The sequence below is a fragment of the Manduca sexta genome, chromosome 27 (assembly GCF_014839805.1).
Source record: "Manduca sexta isolate Smith_Timp_Sample1 chromosome 27, JHU_Msex_v1.0, whole genome shotgun sequence".
Classification (NCBI taxonomy): Eukaryota; Metazoa; Arthropoda; class Insecta; order Lepidoptera; family Sphingidae; genus Manduca; species Manduca sexta.
The window spans coordinates 12,316,110-12,336,148 of NC_051141.1; the positions used below are offsets into that span (position 1 = coordinate 12,316,110).

General features: G+C 35.3%; 1 protein-coding gene across 1 annotated transcript in view; it reads left to right on the forward strand.

The window, feature by feature from the left end:
• The window catches only part of LOC115445035 (otoferlin), a 38,920-nt gene extending 21,976 nt beyond the window's left edge, over nt 1–16,944 (forward strand). The window contains exons 6-23 of the mRNA XM_030171114.2: nt 6,721–6,877; nt 8,124–8,310; nt 8,467–8,653; nt 8,780–8,903; nt 9,029–9,303; nt 9,402–9,592; nt 9,996–10,193; nt 10,289–10,405; nt 10,503–10,655; nt 10,740–10,940; nt 11,019–12,416; nt 12,488–12,622; nt 12,984–13,426; nt 13,502–13,791; nt 13,939–14,137; nt 14,241–14,479; nt 14,697–14,976; nt 15,310–16,944. Of these exons, the coding sequence (XP_030026974.2) occupies nt 6,721–6,877; nt 8,124–8,310; nt 8,467–8,653; nt 8,780–8,903; nt 9,029–9,303; nt 9,402–9,592; nt 9,996–10,193; nt 10,289–10,405; nt 10,503–10,655; nt 10,740–10,940; nt 11,019–12,416; nt 12,488–12,622; nt 12,984–13,426; nt 13,502–13,791; nt 13,939–14,137; nt 14,241–14,479; nt 14,697–14,976; nt 15,310–15,490 (4,955 nt within the window). The 3' untranslated portion in view covers nt 15,491–16,944. The remainder of the gene's footprint in view (nt 1–6,720; nt 6,878–8,123; nt 8,311–8,466; nt 8,654–8,779; nt 8,904–9,028; nt 9,304–9,401; nt 9,593–9,995; nt 10,194–10,288; nt 10,406–10,502; nt 10,656–10,739; nt 10,941–11,018; nt 12,417–12,487; nt 12,623–12,983; nt 13,427–13,501; nt 13,792–13,938; nt 14,138–14,240; nt 14,480–14,696; nt 14,977–15,309) is intronic.
• Nucleotides 16,945–20,039: the final 3,095 nt, after the last annotated feature.

Here is a 20,039-nt window from a genome sequence, read left to right on the forward strand (position 1 = left end):
ACGTTATCATAGAAAATCATGTGATTTGAGTGAAAAAAGGAAGAAACATTTTCCTATCAAGAATTCACTTATGTAGTCAGATTATTTCATAGAGCCGTAAGCGTTGATTAACATAACGTACGTCCTTGTGCTGGTTGCGAATGGTCCCTCGCGATCCGTACTAGGTCAGTATCTATAAAACGTAGTTATTACGTAACACCGCACTTACTCCCAATGGGCTCAGTCTATCACAACATCCAACTAAATAATCACACACTGTTAATATTTATGTTATTTCTAAATTTAATTTACAAACATAAATATTGGAATATTTGTACTGCGTCTGCGACATTTATTTAAATAAATAAACTACACTAAAACATGTCATTGCAAGGTGTAAATGGAATCTATGAGCAGAGTACTCAATATTGATTACGAGCGAAATTATCTTCACTCGCGTCACATAGGACCTAGTTCTGAACAAAAGACAGGTGCTGGGGCAAATAGGTTATTAAAAAAGTTATCAAAAGACTTTTAAAAATGCTGTTATAAGAGAACGTTAAAGTTTTTTACAACCTACAAGTTATTTTTCCTCAATAGTTTAAAATACTTGGCTCCCAAAATAATTTGTTACAAAAAAAATACGATTAAGTAATAGGTAGCTATGCAGGAATTATAGATTTAAAAAAAATATTCCCAATAATATAAGATTTTTAATTCTATCGTCAGAAGTTTTATAATGTACTATAGTTGTATTAAGCCACATACAAAAAAAAATTACTTTATTAAAATTATGTACATACCTTAAAATACACCGGATTTCGGTTTGATTTTTAAAATACGTACAGATTTACTTTAAAGTTGTTTAAGAGTATCTTAAGATGTATCATAGTAATGTTAAGATTCGTTTTATAGCCAACTTTCCAAAAACACTTAGAGCTGACAGGCAAAAAGTGACAATCAGAATATAAAAATGATAATTCACTAATATCACATAGATCTAGTTACTCATCCTTGGACTAACAAAAAAGTAAAGGGTTGTGGACTGGGAGGAGACTTAAAACTGTTTTTTTTTTTACAGGAATTATTAGTACACCTTTCCCTATTTCCTTACGTAACTCGCGCCCCCCAATAGTTAACGATAGCACAAAGCTGTTTCCTCAGGCATGGGCGTTAAATAGTTATATATGTAAAATTTTAATTGCATTACAGATTTAAAAGTTTAAACACTTCAGATAAGGTATAACATCTAGCAAAAAATAAGAAAAATGTTCAGACGATTTATGCATGTGATCCATTTAATGTAGTCAGTCTTATATCCCTTTCATATGTTTTGGTTTCTAATAGGTAGTTGGTTTCTAATAAATGCATAAAAGTAATAAAGTGTTCAAAATACGACTCGTAGATATTTATGACACATGCATTGCTCGAGTCTCGTTACCCGGGGAGATTACACATTATTAGCGATATATTGAGTATATTTTACAGTTATCGCAACACATGATGCGAAAATCTCGAATAATTCATAAAATGTAGGTAATAAAAATTGCCAAACGACTGGTAGAATGACTAACAACGTTTATTCTAGAATAATCTGTGAAGCCTAATAACACTGTGGCAGCAGGAATAACTTGAATACAAAGGAAATTGTAAGTTTATACATTAACCTATAAAAATAAAATATTATTATCATATAAAAAATTAAGTCCCTTTTTTAGTCTTGTATAGTCGATTTATGTGTCCCGAATTAAATAACGCCCATTTCACACCGAGCAGAGTAGAGTTACCACTCGGAAAATAGCGTCTTTGCACAAAGATTACCCAACGGGACATTTAATATGCAAGAGAAACAATACAAAAACTTTTCGATTTAATCAGAAATATGGACACTAAAACTTGGCGTGTTCTTTATTTGCAACGATAATTGATGTAAACTCAATATACATAATTCAGAAGTTGCAATAAAGGCAAACTAGATTCTAGGTTTTGGAACAAATATTCAATTCCTTAGAACTGATTTCCCAAGCGGAAATGTAATTTTTTACCTGTAAATACGATAGAGCACAGACCCTAGTTTCTATGCCAACTATCTGTCTACCTATAATAGTAAACTACCTCAGCTATTGTAACAATACGGAAAACTAACATTTTTGTTTAATGTCAACAATATACTTGTCAACTGCACGAATATTTTAGGTACAATCAACTTTTTAATTACGTCAACATAATTATTTTATATTATTAATATGTAGTTATATCACTATTTCTTAGTTCTTACCAGAAAAAAAACCTTCAAATCTGAATAATCTATGAACACAATTCAAAATTCAACGATCAAACCCAACAATATTGACGAAGAATGCTAAAGCTACTTGATATGAATCATTTATGTTATTGTTACTTTTACTATCGTATCTTCTCCACACTAATCTTTTATCTATTCTATTTTATGCATGTACTGTTTTTCTTTACACACATTTTGAACAATTTCACGCAATTTCAGACTCCTGAGCAGAATTCCTGGCCCAGCTTCGTTGTTAAGCTGATGATAAGTATTAGGTATACTGTTTGAATTGTTTTGCTTACTGTCACGTGTCAGCAAGTAGACATTTTCACTATCAAGGAAATATTGTAGAGGTTGAAGAGCTGATTAACATTATAGCTTTTAGCACTATCGTCGTTGGTAATTGTTACTATGATATTATTAAACTAGTTGGCGCGTTTTTTAATTTTCATAAACATTTAAAAAATGATTAACAATATCATGGTAACGCTACTTGAACAAATGTATGAAGGTAAGTTCTAAAGTAAAATTCAAACAAGGTATGATCAAAAAGTAACGTTTAGTATTTTCTAAATTACTTACGTCTGCATGATTTAAAAAAACATTAAGTACCTAAGTATGCTCAGTTCATACAATAGAATAATACATAAAGAAGCAATGAATATCATAAAGGTAGTTTAGAAGAGGCATTATCTCTTCATAATTATGAGTCGAGAGACTCAGGAAAGACTAGGAATTACGCATTGAAAAAAGAAAAATCAATAAAAAATTCGTTCGTATTTTTTTTTAATGCTTTGAATGACGAGACCAGCTTGTCGTTTGCCTGCTAGTAATTGATATGACCGTCCATAAACAGTAAAAACACCATCCAACACCTTGAATTACAAAGTATTGTTTGGTATTCCACTGCTGTCGCCATCCTGAGACATAAGATGTTAAGTCTTATTATATGTTACAATGGCTACAATGTTCTGCAAACCGGAACAGTGACTACACACTGCTGCTTGGCTTGCTTGCCGAATAGACATTACGATGGTGCCTACCCATGCAGACTCTCACATGCTTTTATATTAAAATCATATTTAGAATTATGTCTAAAACGATGGCATATAAATAAGAATGGATCACATTGATTACATTATATTTAAATTAATTTATTATTGTCGGCTAGGTATCTGGTATGCAAAGAATCTGGTAGATTTACCCGATTTAATTCATTCAATCAAATCAGTAAGCAAGATGTGAACGCTATTGTGTTCCGGTTCATTAAAGAAAAATAATTACTCAACATTACGAGACTTAGCAATCCATCATAAGAGTAACGAGCGCAGTTCAAAGCCTACAGTAACTTCTAATTTCAAGTCCTGGGTAATGTAAATACATCAGGATATTAGTGTACAGTTACATATAAATATTTTTTACACGACTTATAATACACAAGACATTCCAAATTTGAGGTTAAAACGCCTCCTTAGTTCATTATTTTGTCTCCGGCTTTGCTATGAAGGGAAGTGAACAATGAATATTTCTAACTCCCCCCTATATTTCTAATTGATTAATTTCTTTGCAGGATAATGACAAATTCATTTTTCCCTGAGACTCGCCGAGCTTCACTGCTCGGTGTCATAAAATGCGTGCCACTGCTAATCCTGGTTTACAGGAGTTGTAGTGGTGGGTGTGAGGGCGGGAGTCTCTAGAAGACATTTCAAAGAAAGCGACCTGGATTTACGATAAACATTTACTGTGTACAATGCAACCGGGGTAACTTTTATAATGAAACTACTAAGGAAATTGTTCAACAACATAGATATTAAAATTAAATATTTGATAAAATCTCGTTACTTTCTGATCATATCTCAAACGTCAAGAGTGTTATAAACGAATCGCAGTATCATAGTAGAGATAAAACCAATTAGCTTCATCTTTAAAAAGGCTTAAACTCATGAATTTATATAATTCGTTATATACTGATTTTTGTATGAATAATATAAATAAGATTCACGCTTGCAAGTAGGCATCTTATTGCCTGAAATTACTTTTTGTATAAATCAAAATATTACATTTAAGAAATTACTCTTCAAAATCCATTTTATATCGTTACTTAACAGGTTTTTTATAACGTATCAAAATACATAACATGTAAGTACATACTTTTAAATAGCACATACTTATTAACTCCACATTAGTGATATGAAAGAAAGTAATATTGTAACTACGCAAAATTCATTATATATCTAATATGAACAATAAGAACCTTTATATTATTTGCATATGCGAAGCATTGCTATCAATATTGCGCTGAAACGAATGCAATAAAATATGCCGAGTGCGAAATTATTAAAATAATATTGTATTTTTATTAAATATGCTAGCGAATATTGTGGCGATGTTTCTGCAATGCGAATATTTATTTTAAAACACTGTGGCTTTAAATGCATCTTTTCCCAAACATGTATGTTTAGGGTAATTACATTTCAAAACATTGTATTATAGACTTTTACTGATTAGATTTGATAAGAAGTATTGATATTTGTTGACAATTAACACGTTATAGACTAAGCTCGGTATATCCGCTAAAAATCACTTTATATCCGCTAAAAAATGGACATTGATATCATTTTCACGAGGGCAGACCGTGAGCAAAAATAAGTAAATATACATAATTTCTTTTTTGTTTATAATTTATAAGCAAAAAAAAAACTATTAACGGAAATAGCTGATTTCACAAGAGTGGAGAATAAGTAGGATAGAAACTTTATTTTACCCTACCTATTGATAAAGATTTGAAAATAATATGATTTTACTATATATTAATGTCTAAAATATTACCTTACCTATTAGGACATTCATTTATACCGCGTAGTAGAGAAATAATTTTAAACGTTAGTAGATATTCAATTACATTAAATATTCTTTCTCCTCTGAATATTGATTTATTTAATATTTATACATAATATACACAGGGTCATTTTAACATTGCGTTTTATAATGAAACCACATACTCCTCGTCACCTTTGCTGACATTGTACCAAAACTCATCCGTTAATAACGAATATTTTCACTAAAAATCCTGGTTTTAATTTTCTGATTCTTTAATCATGTTTGTAGTTTATTGCGGATATGGCGTGTGCGTGAGTGTATTTTTCACTGAAAGTATGGTGTTGCGGCTGTGAGGAATTTTCTTAGAGTAGTAGTAGTGGCATTACGGTGCGTAAAATTAAAATTACTTTTTATTAATAAAATTATTTTGTTTGAAACTTGCACTTTTTTAATTTTACATCTACGGCTCCAGTAACATATTGTAAAGTGTTATTTCCAAGTAGATAAGTATGTAGTTTCATTTAGTAACGCAATGTCAAAATTACCCTGTATAACACCAACAGTTACAGTACAAAAGCTATGTTATACATACATGAGAATGGTTTCAATACATTTGTGGGCTACTTTTGTGAATAGATAAGACGATATACCTACTTAGTGCATATATTTCGGGAAAAGATTCAATTAATATCACCATGTAGATATCATACAGAAAATTAGTTTTACACGTAACACGTTATACTTTAATTTTGTAAAGATATTATTTTAGATCCCTGTGCATAAAAACATTTAATTCACTTCTTGTATAAATAGATAATAGGGTTAAAAATACAATATTCCTAATTTATTGTATGAACCATTTAAACCAAATACATAAAGGATACCTAATTAATATAAAAACTCAGGGCAAAACGTCACTTTTAATCCAACTAGCACATCGATAACTAGCATATATTCATTACCTTTGATGTGATACACTTGTGATATTACAGGATATTCCAAAACTTTGGTATTTATGCTACACACATGAGAATAATTTAAAAAAATAGTAATAAAATTAAACCATTCCACCATTTTACAAGTCAAGACCTAGAAGTTTTTAGGATCATGCGGACAAAGCAACTCTTTATTCATCCGTATTACCAAGTACGAGATCGTATTTATACGTGGACATACACTTACTATACAAGTATCAAATTCTAATTTCTACTTCAATAATTACGCTCTTATAATGGTAAGGAGATCTAATCTCATCAAAAAACAAATCAGCAATTTTAACTATAATTTAATTACCACGTAAAGAATCTTTAAATTTCAGTTAAGTATGATTAGTGCCGTATTAATGAATGTATGTACGTAATATTTTGAGAACAACGTGACATAATTAAAATATTCTTGATCAGCTTGTTTTAAGTTAATATACTCAGCATTTTACTCGTGTATATATTATAAACCTACTCTCGCTAGGATCCATTATTAAAAACAATACAAATATTAGTAACGTAATTATAATATCTAACAATTACATTATCATTACATCAACGTTAGGCTGCCTCAAACGCTTTAGACATACATCCACACTAGATCTTTTCGACGATTAAATAAATATTTTCAGTTAATTCATCCCCTTGTTGCAGACCGTCAGTTTTACCACAAGTGGGCATTGCTGACCGATCCGGATGACATTAGTTCGGGTGCCAAAGGATATCTTAAGTGCGATATCAGTGTCATCGGCAAGGGAGACTCCATCAAAATACCTCCAAAAAGCGAAAAAGATGAGGATGATATTGAGGCGTAAGTTTATGACAGCATTATTACTTTCTTAACCAGTGTGGATACATCCAGATTTAAAAGAAATTTTAAGACTGTGCCAATGGCGTAAATGTATTTCGTAAAGTCCCAGATTTAAAACCCGGATCGGGCAAAGTGACATTGGGTTTTTGCGCAGTATCAGCTCGAAGTCTGGAATTTGTGCGTGATATGGCGATAGGCTCGCCCCCTATCATATCAAAGGCCGGGGCACATAGCGAAAAGTGGATGAACTGGTTAAAACTCTGCCTACCCCTTGGGATTTTGTCGCGTGATATCTTTGATTTATATTCTTAATAATTATTAAAGCTAGAATGCTGCTGTCACGTAAAACAACGTTGTCCATACTAAATTTATTAGTTAATACGTTTACTTATTTAATTCTGTCCAAGACTGTTCACGTAATAATGTAATGAGAATGTGTGTTCCTTCTGAAAAAGAGTCGATAAAAAGATAGTTAGCACGTACAACACTACGTATCCCCTGGGGGCCGCGGTCGACGTCTGTCATTGAATTTCACTCTACACTTTCATGACTTTTGTGCTCCAAAAGAATAAAGAATGTCAAACGTTAATTGTGTCGATGTCATGGAGCTTTGATGTTTGTTCCCATTTATGGTTTATCGAACAATATTCGAGTAGACAAAAGTAAATGTAGAGGAAAATGTATTATGCCTGTACATCCCTACTTGTCTTATCTGAAAACGGAAACGCCCAAAATACTGAAGGGGTTTCGATGAAATTTTGCTTTCGGAAAGGCCATGTCCTTAGACAAGAACACTTAGGCTACTTTTTATCTCAGTAATTTGATCCAGTCGGAAATATTTAAATTTCTCAATCTGGTTTTAAATAGATGTCGCAATGGATCGTTGCAATGATTTGGGGAATTTTGTAGCAGGAAAGGCTTTCCATGGGGGCTAAGTCTAATATGATAATAGTTATTAAGCGTCTCTAGTATCTATCTATTATTTATCGGCGCTATAGGATAATTTCCTAAATTAAAATTTTATAATTTACTTATTTAATAAAATTCAAATTAACAAAATACCTAAAAAAACTCGTGCAATTACTCTATGACTTATTTTTCTTTCGCTTCTAATTGCATTGATCTTTAGGGTTATTTTGCAAATGTATTAAAAGTTTTTATAAATATGCATCATTTACATACAATTTTACATCAAATTGGAAGCTTTGCCGAAATAATTTGTATAATGATTACAATATCTCGTCAGGAATCTCTTGCTGCCAGACGGTGTGCCGATCGAACGACAACGCGCCAGGTTTATTGTTAAGATCTATAAAGCGGATGGCCTGCCAAAGATGAACTACTCCATACTCGCTAACGTGAAACGAGCATTCACGGGAGAGAGTCAGGATTTAGTGGACCCTTTTGTGGAAGTGTCCTTCGCTGGAATGACAGTAAGTTATACTACCTCAAAATAAATCTTAATTATTATATTTAGTAATGTTTTGGTGCATCTCAAGTTGGTTTCCAAAGAATAATCAAAATAGCTGTTCTTTAATATAGGTGACATATTGAACTACCTAAAATTAACGACTATTTTGTTCTTCCAGGGAACTACTTCTGTCAAAAAGAGCTCTTACGCTCCGGTGTGGAACGAGCAAATAATATTTAACGAAATGTTCCCACCTTTATGCCAACGCATCAAAATTCAACTGAGAGATGACGACCCAGTGCATCCAAATGTTATCGGAACCCATTTCATCGACCTCAAGACGATTTCCAATGACGGTGAAAAGGGTAAGAACATGAAATATCTACTATTAAAGTAAAAGGTTACTAATTATATAGCTTCATGCTATCTGATCTAATACTAAAATTATATAATTGGATTTTTTTTTTACGAACTACTTTTTTTGTCTACAGGTTTTCTGCCAACATTCGGGCCAGCGTATATTCATATGTACGGGTCGACCAGAGATTTCAGTTTGCTAGATCAGCATGCTAACCTCAACATGGGAATGGGGGAAGGCGTGTCTTACAGGGCCAGGTACAAACACAGACAATATATTATATATTTTTTTATATTTCTTGTTGCTTTTAAATATAAGGTACATCCAATGCAAATTGTGACTGCCATAAATTTAACGATGATGTTTAATGAAAATTTAACAGGCTTTTGGTATCTATTCGCACTGAGATCACCGAGAACTTAGATTGCCCAGCGTCAGATGTTGAAGTGGAGCCGATTCCACCGATCCTGGACTCTAGCTTTCAAAAGCACGAGGAGTTCTTTTTGTTCGCGAGTATATTTGAAGCAAACATGATCGATAAGCGGCTAGTTGACAAACCGCTGCAATTTGAACTGAGCATCGGAAATTCTGGGAATAACCTTGACGGCCATCATGAGTCTGTGAGGAGAGCCTTGGATCTGGACTACGAATGTCTTGGTGGGGAATTAAACATATTAATATATTTTACATACAAATGAAATATATTTAACCTTTCTTGTAAGTATAATATATTTTTATGTAATGTAAACTTTTAGATGAAGTATCTGCAGATACTGGATATTGGCAGAGCACCACTCAACCAAGCAAAGCCGCTTCGACTGACAAGAATTACTACTATTTGCCGTACTGGGACACCAAGCAATGCATGCATGTCCGCAGCATTTGGCCGGACCACCGCAGGCGCATGTACAACTCAAATCTCATCGCCAACATCATCGAGAAATACGTTCGTGTTAATCATTTTTTATTATAATATCATCCTAAAGTTATTATCGTAAATATTTGAGATTTACTCGCTCTAACACATTTTTCTATTGCGGGGAAAAACGCGTTATCACTACGTAGGTGAAACCTACTTAGGTTTCACCGGTCTTAAGACTCTACCTCTATACTCGGGAGTACAGCATTGTCCGAGTGAACATTGAACCGAGTCTCTAACACTGTATACACACCGGCACACCGACCAACATCCGCGGTGGCTTTCTACGGCGCATACGGGATATCCCCGGGGTATCTTATTGCATGAAGATAGCAACGCCGGGCCATTTCTGCGCGTTGCCGCCTAGCGGCCCCTCTCGTTACAACAAATCTATCACCCTTCTATTCTTAATTTACTGACCTTCAAACAGGAGGAAAGTCTGTCGGAAGCTCAGGCGGTGATAGAGAATCAGGTTGCCTCAGACAACAGTGGCGTGATGAGCTTAAAAACAGCACTGGAAGCCGTCAGCGCCGCGTGCGCCACTTACGTCCAATACATGAACAACGCGCCACCTATCGGAAATACTAAACTCGACCGGGAAAGACAAAAGATGTGTGTCTACGAAATTGTAAGTCTTTTTTTGATTTCCTTGGGTATTCACAATCTACTAATAATCAAGAATTATAATTTCTTCCTACAATCGACAACATTTACATTTCACAGGACCATATAAGTAGCCTGGCAAAGGGACTGAAGGCTCTCATAACGAAACACTCGCTTAAGGACCGCATGCGTTCTGCTTTCAGCTATCTCAATAAATTAAAATCTTTATGTGAAGATGTGAGTACATATAATATTATTATTCTAAAATGGCAATTCTGCTTCACTGGTAAGCCTGGTACTATAGGTATTAATATATCGACAATATTAATTTTAGGCGCAGCACGCAATGCCCGACATTTTCATATGGTTGATAAGCAACGGCAAACGGTTAGCCTATCACAGGATCCCAGCAAGATACCTTATCTTTTCAGAAAACCCACTAGAGACTGGCAAAGAATGTGGGAAAATGCAGACAATCTTTTTGAAGGTAGAAATCATGATATTACCATAGACGTTTATACGTAAGGTTATAAGTCTTACTCTAACTAACTGCTTTTTTCTCTTAATCCAGTGGCCTGGGAAGAAAGCAACTACTCCGAGCGGATGGTCTATTCCCGCAAAAATTTGTGTTTACCTTTGGTTGGGAGTGCTACAGCACAAAAAACATTACATCGATGGGCTGCCTAAAGGTTACGAGCTTACTTCAGAGTTGAAAAACGCAGATAAACCACGATCCAATGCTCCTTCAACAATTTTTTATGCTGAGAAACACGTAAGTTATGAAAAAACATTTATCAATGTAGGTTTTTTCTTTTAGTTTACTTAAAAGTCCATAATAATATTTTTTTAGAACTTCCAAATGAGGGCGTACGTATATCAAGCCCGTTCTTTGATTGGTTCTGACTCTTCTGGACTATCCGATCCTTTCGCTAGAGTCGTCATCGGCGAAAGTACTGGAACAACACAAGTAATCGACGAAACATTAAGTCCTACTTGGGACGAGCTTCTGGTATTTGATGATATTCTGTTATACAGTACTATTGAACAAATAAAATCTGATCCCCCAACAATTGTGATAGAAGTCTTTGATCAAGATAAAGTTGGGAAGTCAGAATTCATAGGACGTACTCTTGCTCGTCCTCATGTCAAATCATATGAAGATACTCATGAAAGGCCACAAACTTTGCCTGCCCTGGAATGGCATGAAATTACCCGTGGCGACGATAAAGCTGGAGAGCTCTTGGCAACATTTGAACTATTGGAAATTCCACCAAAACAAAATGCTTCTATCTTGCCGGAACTCCCGAGTCCCAGGGAGCCTACTGGTAAAGCGCCCCTTGATGCAAATAAAGGTCCCATACTACCTGTTCCCCGAGGAATAAGACCAACTCTTTCTAAATATCGTATTGAAGTGTTATTCTGGGGACTTCGTGATCTCAAACGCGTTCATCTTCTTACTGTGGATAAACCTCGCGTGGACATTGAATGCGCTGGGAACATTTTGTACTCAACAGTCATACAAAATGCCAAACGTAACCCTAACTTTACAAATCCAGTAAAATTTGTAGACGTGGAACTTCCAGATCAGGACTTATACCGACCCCCGCTAACAATTCGAGTCATGGACTGTCGCAGTTTTGGCAGAATTACTCTCGTTGGTACTCACACAATAAATTCAATCCATAAATACATTTACACCCCCATGAGCAAAAAGGAAAGAGAGATAGAAGATAGGAAGAAATCGTTGATCCCTCTCCAGAATATTGATCTTCGGGCTAATTGTATTATTCAAGAGGACGTGTATACCATTGAGAATGAAAAAGAAAGTTGCCCACTGCTAAATCGCGACACTCGTGGTGCAGTTTCATATGGGTCAGGAACTAAGCAACCAGTGCGCAGCAAGTTTGACAAGCGCGAATCATTGAGAAAGAGGAAAATGAGCAATGATTCCGTGCATCCCGATGACGAAGGTAGCAAAGATTGGTGGACTAAATACTTCGCTTCGGTTGAATCAATGATTGAAGACGAGAAAGAAGCTAAGAGGGAACGTCAAGGGTATTTGCAACCAGCCCAAATTGTGTATGTTGATGAAACTCGCTCACCGCGCTCACCACGCGACGAAATACATTCCCCACGTGTAGAGCGCGAACGCACAAGACGCCGTCAATCACCCTCACCATCACCAAGGGCCAAAGTAAGCCCAACAATCTCCAAGAAGAATGAGATACCTCGCTCAGCTTTGACAAAAGTATGTAAAGCAATATAAAATTTCCAAATTTCGTTATAAGACAAACTTTTGAGTAATGATTTTATTTTCAGATATACCCTCATGAACTCGAAGCAGTCCCTGAATACGACGAGTTTAAAGAATGGCTGCATTCTTTCGAGTTGTACCGTGGCAAAAAAACTGGTGATGATTCTGAAGATGAAAACAGAGTTGTAGGCGTATTCAAGGTATTTTTGTAATATTACTATGATTCAAGGGTACTTTATTAATACTTTCGCACTCTTAATAAAATAATGACGTATTTCAAAATTGTTAATTTGTGGCAGTCGTCAGAAAACGAACTTCTGTTTGCGAACTTCTAGTTTTTTCCCTTTTTTTCATGCTATAGGTATCATTTTTTACCTAATCTTAATTTTATAACAATTTCAAAAAACGGTAGCAAAAGAAAATTAATTTTCCGACGACTGACACAAATTAACAATTTTGAAATAGGTCATTCTTTTCTAAGAGTGCGCTTTGTATAATATAAATATCGTAATACTATAATGGTCACTGGAGAAATAATATGGTTGTTATTTTTTATTCTAGGGCGCCGTCAAAGTCTACAAATGGCCTTTGCCTAAGGGCATAGACGACCATACAGTTATGGGATTTGACCCAAATTATGGTTTCTTCCAAGGCGTACCAAATAATGAACCAATTCACGTTCTCGTCCGTGTTTACATTGTAAAAGCCACTGATCTTCACCCAATGGACTTAAACGGCAAGGCTGATCCCTATATCGTGTTGCACTTGGGCTCCAAGAGGATCAGTGACAAGGAAAACTATGTGTCTAAGCAGCTCAATCCTGTATTCGGCAAATGTTTCGAAATTGAAGCTACTTTCCCGCAGGACTCTATGCTGACTATTCAAGTTCTCGATTGGGACTTGCTCGGCTCAGACGACTTAATTGGTGAAACTAAAATAGATCTCGAGAACCGCTTCTATAGCCGCCACCGTGCTACATGCGGCCTCCCCATGAAATACGAGGAGTACGTATTTATTTTAAGTTCGTTACTAACATACTAACTGCTTGATTTTATTTACTAACACACTAATCCGTATAGGCAAGGATACAACCGCTGGCGTGATGCCATGAAGCCAACCCAGATTTTGGCTAAACTCTGCAAGGACGGCAAACTGGATCCTCCGATTTACGAGCATGGAAGGGTCAAAGTCGGTAAGACCGTATTCAACATGCCGATAGATGATACCGAACTGTTCTCGAACCCTAACACCGTTGAGGAACAGATGGCTTTAATTGTGCTCCGCCGCTGGCAGGAGGTGCCGCGTGTGGGAACTCGTTTAGTCACTGAACATGTAGAGACCCGCCCGCTATACAATCCAAATAAGCCTGGTAAGCTGTTAAAGATTTAATATTTTCATCCAAGACATGCACAAGTTAACTTATTTAATTGTAGGTACCGAATTTATTTGAATGAATTGCTCGTAATTTGTTTTTTTTAAGGTAATCCTTTTTTATCACTAATATGTTACGATTTAGGTATAGAGCAAGGGCGACTTGAGATGTGGGTCGATATGTTTCCGATGGACATGCCACTTCCTGGGCCCCCGATGGATATTTCTTCGCGCAAGCCTAAGTCGTATGAAATGAGAGTGATTATTTGGAATACTGATGACGTCGTTCTAGAAGACGATGCTTTCTTTACCGGAGAAAAGATGTCTGACATCTATGTAAAGGGGTACGTAAAAGATATAAGATTATTTCAACTAGATGATTTCAACCATTTAATAGCACCATTATATCCATATATCCATAATAATCATAAACTCCTTAATTTTCAGTTGGTTGAAAGGACCTGATGATTGCCAGTGCACCGATATTCACTATCGCTCATTGACTGGTGAAGGTAACTTCAATTGGCGATTCATTTATCCATTCGATTATTTGGAAGCCGAAGAGCGCATTGTTATTTCACGGAAGGAATCGGTGTTCTCCTGGGATGAGACAGAATGTAAAATTCCGGCACGCTTCGAACTACAAGTGTGGGATGCTGACCACTTCTCGGCTGATGACTTTTTAGGTGGGATTTCAACTTTTCTCTACGTAGCAAAGTAGCAGTAATTATCTACATGAGATCCTACGTACCTATATCTGCTGCTACTGCTACGATTCCGGAAAATGTTTCACTAGGACGCTACAGTATTCTTGAATTAGACTTCACTTCTAAGTATCGATTATTGCACGGAAAAAGCCACGACCATATGCTAGTTTACAAATAAAACATTATTTACCTCCAGGTGCCATCACCCTCGACCTGAACCGTTTTCCACGAGGAGCCAAGTCGTCCAAGCTCTGCACATTGGATATGCTGCGCAATGATGGCTCCGTGCCGATGGTGAACATTTTTAAGCAGAAGAGGGTAAAGGGCTGGTGGCCATTCTATATCAAGCGTGACACTGAAGAAATGGAGCTAACTGGCAAGGTGGAAGCTGAAATTCACCTGCTGACACGAGAGGAGGCTGATAAAGTCCCCGCCGGCCAAGGACGTAACGAACCTGATCCACTCGACAAACCAAAGTAGGTACTCAATAACTAATAGGTACTTACCTATAATTCTTTGAAAAATAATAGTCACTTAAAATGCAAAAATAAAAGTTATATTGCCAAGTATGTACCTCATAAACTACTTGTTTAAATAAGTTTAATTTAGGAATCAGGTATATTGCACAAAACTATAAGATACAGCGAATCTTTTTCAAATGGATAAATACTCATCAATACCAAATTTATACAAAAAAAAATATATTAAATTGATTTCACAAAACAAATATCTTATCATTATTATTTATATTATACTGATTAATGCGTTTTAATAAAATACCATCATAAAAATATATTATTATGTTTCAGCCGCCCGGACGCGTCATTCATGTGGTTCCTGAACCCGCTCAAGTCGATCCGGTACATCATCTGGCACAACTACAAGTGGACAATCCTGAAGGCGACAATTATAATTGTAGTCGCTGTAATGTTTTTGCTTCTCGTTTATGCAGTACCAGGATACACTGTTAAGAAATTATTGGGCGCTTAGGTAGTTTTCTAAACTCAATACTTATTTACAAACATCTTTAAACGACTTCAAAAAAAGGAGAAGGTTATCAATTCTGCGCATATTATTATTTGTATTGTCTGTTACCTCAGAACTTAGTAATTTAAGGACCGATAAGGAAAAATCTTTTTTCTTCCAAAGAATATACTTCCAGATTAGTCCCACAGAATTTTGTTAAAAATCGATTCATTTTGGTTTTAAAACGTAAATAACTACAATAATTATATCGTCCAAGTAAACGAAATTGAGAATTTCGATTTCTTGTGACGTCCTTAATTATGTTTTTTAAGAACATGTAATCAAGATAAAGTTTTATGTAATGGAGTTGTATAAAACTGTTTAAAAATACCGAATATAAGACCTTCATAATATTCAACGGTAATCAGGGAAATGTACCATATTAAGGGACAGATAAGGTATGTGCGTGAAGACGACTTAGAACATGAATTATGCATTTACTTAGGTGAATATCTCTACCATTCAGATACCCAGATAGTTATTGAAAACAATCTAAAAATAGTACCGGCCAACTTTATCAAAATAACCGTTTTTTCGTGATATAAGCACATTTTCAAGCATAAAAATAACCGACTGGTGTGCAAAAGTCTCTCCAAAGGTCTCGTGTTAGGGAGATTTGGACCATTATACATTGGCCTGTTTCGTATGGTTTGGTAGGTAATGCATTATTTATTATTAAAAACATGCAACTGAGAGGAATTACGGCTCTGAGCCTTTTTAGTATCATTTAATATTATCAATAGTTATATAGGTATTAGGTAATTGTTCGCTTGCCAGCGCGTGCATTTCGCTACAATTATAATCAGCTTATAACCCGATGAATATCTAAGTGTCTATAATTATGTAATAATATTATATAGATTAAACACATAATGACTATCACTTATAAAATGTCCTGTACTTTTTTGAAACCTTATAATAGCGTGCGCAATGAATGTAGTGACTGCAGTAAATAACTAACTCTCGGAATTACTTTTAATGTAGGCATCGTGTATTATAATTGAGGGAACACGATTTTCAGATTATGATAATTATATAATCTTTCCTTATATTAATATGCTGTCACTTTTGCATGTAAACAAAGTGATACAATTATCATTATTCGTATTATTATGAATAAGTTTAGATGCTTTTGAATTAAATTACTGTGTGTTTATCGAACCATAAAAGAAATTAAGCAAATAGTATTATATCATATTGCACCCGGGCATTATAGCTCCATATTTAATCCATTGTGTAGCTTTTAGAAGGTTTCGGGAGTTTATATTTATTCTTAAAATAATCCATTAATAACATTCCCGAAATAATGTACATTTTCCTTATATCTAGGTACCCATAGCCTATTGTGTTGTAACTATGGAAATATTTATCCAGTATAATTTAAATAAAGTTAGAGGCATTATATCATTAAAATAGAATGTGTTGTTTTATTTAAAATCCAATACAAGCACTTGATCATTTGAAAAATAATTAATGTATACCCAAAAAGCGTTCAAAATGGCAAGATTTATCTAGTAAAAGATTGATTTCCCTTCTCTGAATGAGAAGTTTTTTTTCGGTTCACTTGTTTTGGACGGGGCTCGGTAAGGTCTGGCAGTCAGTACCGGCGGCGACGCCTTCTGCAACGGCTTCGTCGTCGCCGGATGCGGCGGCGGCGCCTACGTCTGCATCTGCTACGTCGACGGCACCGTCGTCGCCTGCAGCACAATTCTCTGGCCATCCAGTTCACGTAATGCGATCCTTTGCGCTCCAAGAATCCCAGATCCGTGCCGCTCTCTAATACTAATTCTACAGTACGAGTGACATCAGCAGAATCTTTGCCATAACAGTTCCGAAGGTGCTGTAAAATCTGTGCCAGAGTTGCTCCATCCTTATTCTCATGTAAATATTTTATAACTAACTTTCCAGCTGGGTATTGACTTTGGGGTTCTGAGGGCTCGGTCGTCATCGTAATAACATTTCTTTAAAAACCACACATTATCAATTTACAAAAACATTAAGCAATTTGTCCAATACTAAAAAAAACGACTGTCTCGGTGTGGCACATAGTGTCACTTGTCAAGATAATTTTTTTCTATGACAAAAAAAAACAATAAGTAAGTAGTCGCGTCAATGAATACATAAAAATAGGCAATCTACGGAAGTCCTCAGGAACATCTCTTGTTTTATATTTATAGCACAGGTTTTGTTTTTATGTATTTCAAAATTAGAAACATTTTGAGGTGGAGACATAACTATTTAAATCTTGGTGGAATACTAATTCTATTCTCACGCCTAGCTTTCCTCCAATTTAACCAATTTAAGTAGGCTAAAGCTTAGTTACAGGGCACATTTCGAGTGATCTTAGACCAAAATGAACTGTGTACCTCAATTTGAACCGGAATTATAGAGAAAGAAAACTATAAAAACATAAGAAATGTACACGAGGAAATCATGAGTAAGTACCTATAACTTGATAAAATTTACTTTAATATCCAATGTAATATTCACATATTAATTATCAATAATGCTGACATATCAGTGCATCATTTCCATTATTATCACCATTTAGAAAAAAAATTAAGTAAATCTATTACATAGAACGGCTAGAATTTTTATATAACTTAAATGAAATGCAAGTCGAATGTTCATTCATATCTTCTCACCAACGCAAACCAATTTAAATGGAAAAAGCTCAACTGAAAGACACCGATCCAACAAGTTTAGTTTTCTTAGACCGAAACGAACCACGTACCTCAACTGAAACTACATATATAATAGAAAACTATGAAAACCCAAGAAATGTACAGGAGGGCATTGCGTTTGAGTGTAAAGGGCCACGGAATAGAAAATATGGCGTATTTATATTTTTTGGATATCATTGAGATCAAAATAATAAATACTTAATGAGAAATCAGAAAAAGTTAATTATAAAACCTCTACTACTTTTAGGCTTCTTCAAATAAGTTACGCGGCTGTAGAATGATAGTCGCATGGTAAGGCAACATAAGAATTGCCACAATACAAAGTAAAAGAGCTAAGAGCGGCTACGACGCTATTAATTTGAAGGCGCCCTAATACCTAAATCACGCATTTGCTTTGACGAGGTCCAGATCGAAATTAACCTCAGACCCAAGTACTAGCACAATGTATACTTATCAGTATCCGAAGTTCCACTATATGAGAATCTTATTAGGCTCGATCGCTTCGCCTGCACTTTACGCTACATGGATGACAACACAAACTGAAACTGAAGTAGTGTAATGAGAGCGTCTTGTCGAACTTTGAGCCATAGTACCGGCATGAGGGTAGAGCGAGCGGGGAATCGCTATAGACGCTGAGTGCCAAATTGTTAAACGTGAAAAACAATGTCGACCTTTTTGAAAAGAAGCATATCCGCGACGAACTCGTCTAAAATTAACTCATCCTGAAGGTCTTTTTTATCTGTGCATATAGGAAGCATCTGAACATACTAAAACGTGAATTCAAAACCTAATGGTTATGTGTTTAATTATTTAGTCTCAGACTCCCGGGCCTACAGATTAAAGCCGCCACAGGCAACTTAAAAAGGGTCGTAAATGATTATAAATGCTCTTTGGATTTTCACCATACTTCAAATTAGCCGTTGAGTAGGTACAGCTCGATGATGTGAGCGTGCGGCAAATTTGAAAGTGCCCTTCATACTTCGATCAACAATACCACTTCACATTCTGATTTAGAGTACCTTTATACCCAGTTCACATTCGTATCGGTCTAAAATAATAGGCTCATTTAAATAAAGGAAAGTAAGTATGTATACGCAAATCATAGCTAGCTTAATTATTACATCAGTTCACATTTGTAAATTGTGCTGTTACAGAAGTTCCTCATTATTTAATTTTCTGCATCGGTGTCTTTGTTTTTATAGCATGGGCGATACGACTAACGCGCTGAGTTCTTTAATTCAAGTCCCAGGTCGGGAAAAATTTTATTTGTCCATTTGGCAGTGGTCAGAATGATCCGTGTAAGTACCCGGACTTCTCAAGTAGGTCCCGGATGTGACAATAGGTTTGCCTCTATTACACGGGAGCTAAATCACGTACTTACTTAAATAAAGGTGGGTGTGACGACATCTTTACCTACTCCGGAAAAGAGATAAAGGCGTTAGTATTTTTTGTATAAGGCTTAGTGATAATAGGAAACTAAAATAAATCATAGCAAACCAAAATTGACTTTTAGTCCATTGAAAAGTTACATTTGGGGTTGCGTTTTTTAGAGGACGCAATTTTATTTTTTTGAAGTGTAGGGGGGGTCAGTCTAAAGTTAAAACCAAGTTTGTGGGGTCGCCACCCTTGTCCCACGGCTGCCATCTTGAAAATAGGGGTTGAAATGGTTTTACGATGTATCTCTTAAACTATTTATCTGACAAAAAAAATGTATGAACATTTTTTGTTGCAAATTAAATTTTCTACAACTTTGGTTTAGTAACTTTTGTCGTAGAACTATAAATAAAAAAGTTATAAGCGAAAATATTAAGAAATTCAATGTTAAGCAA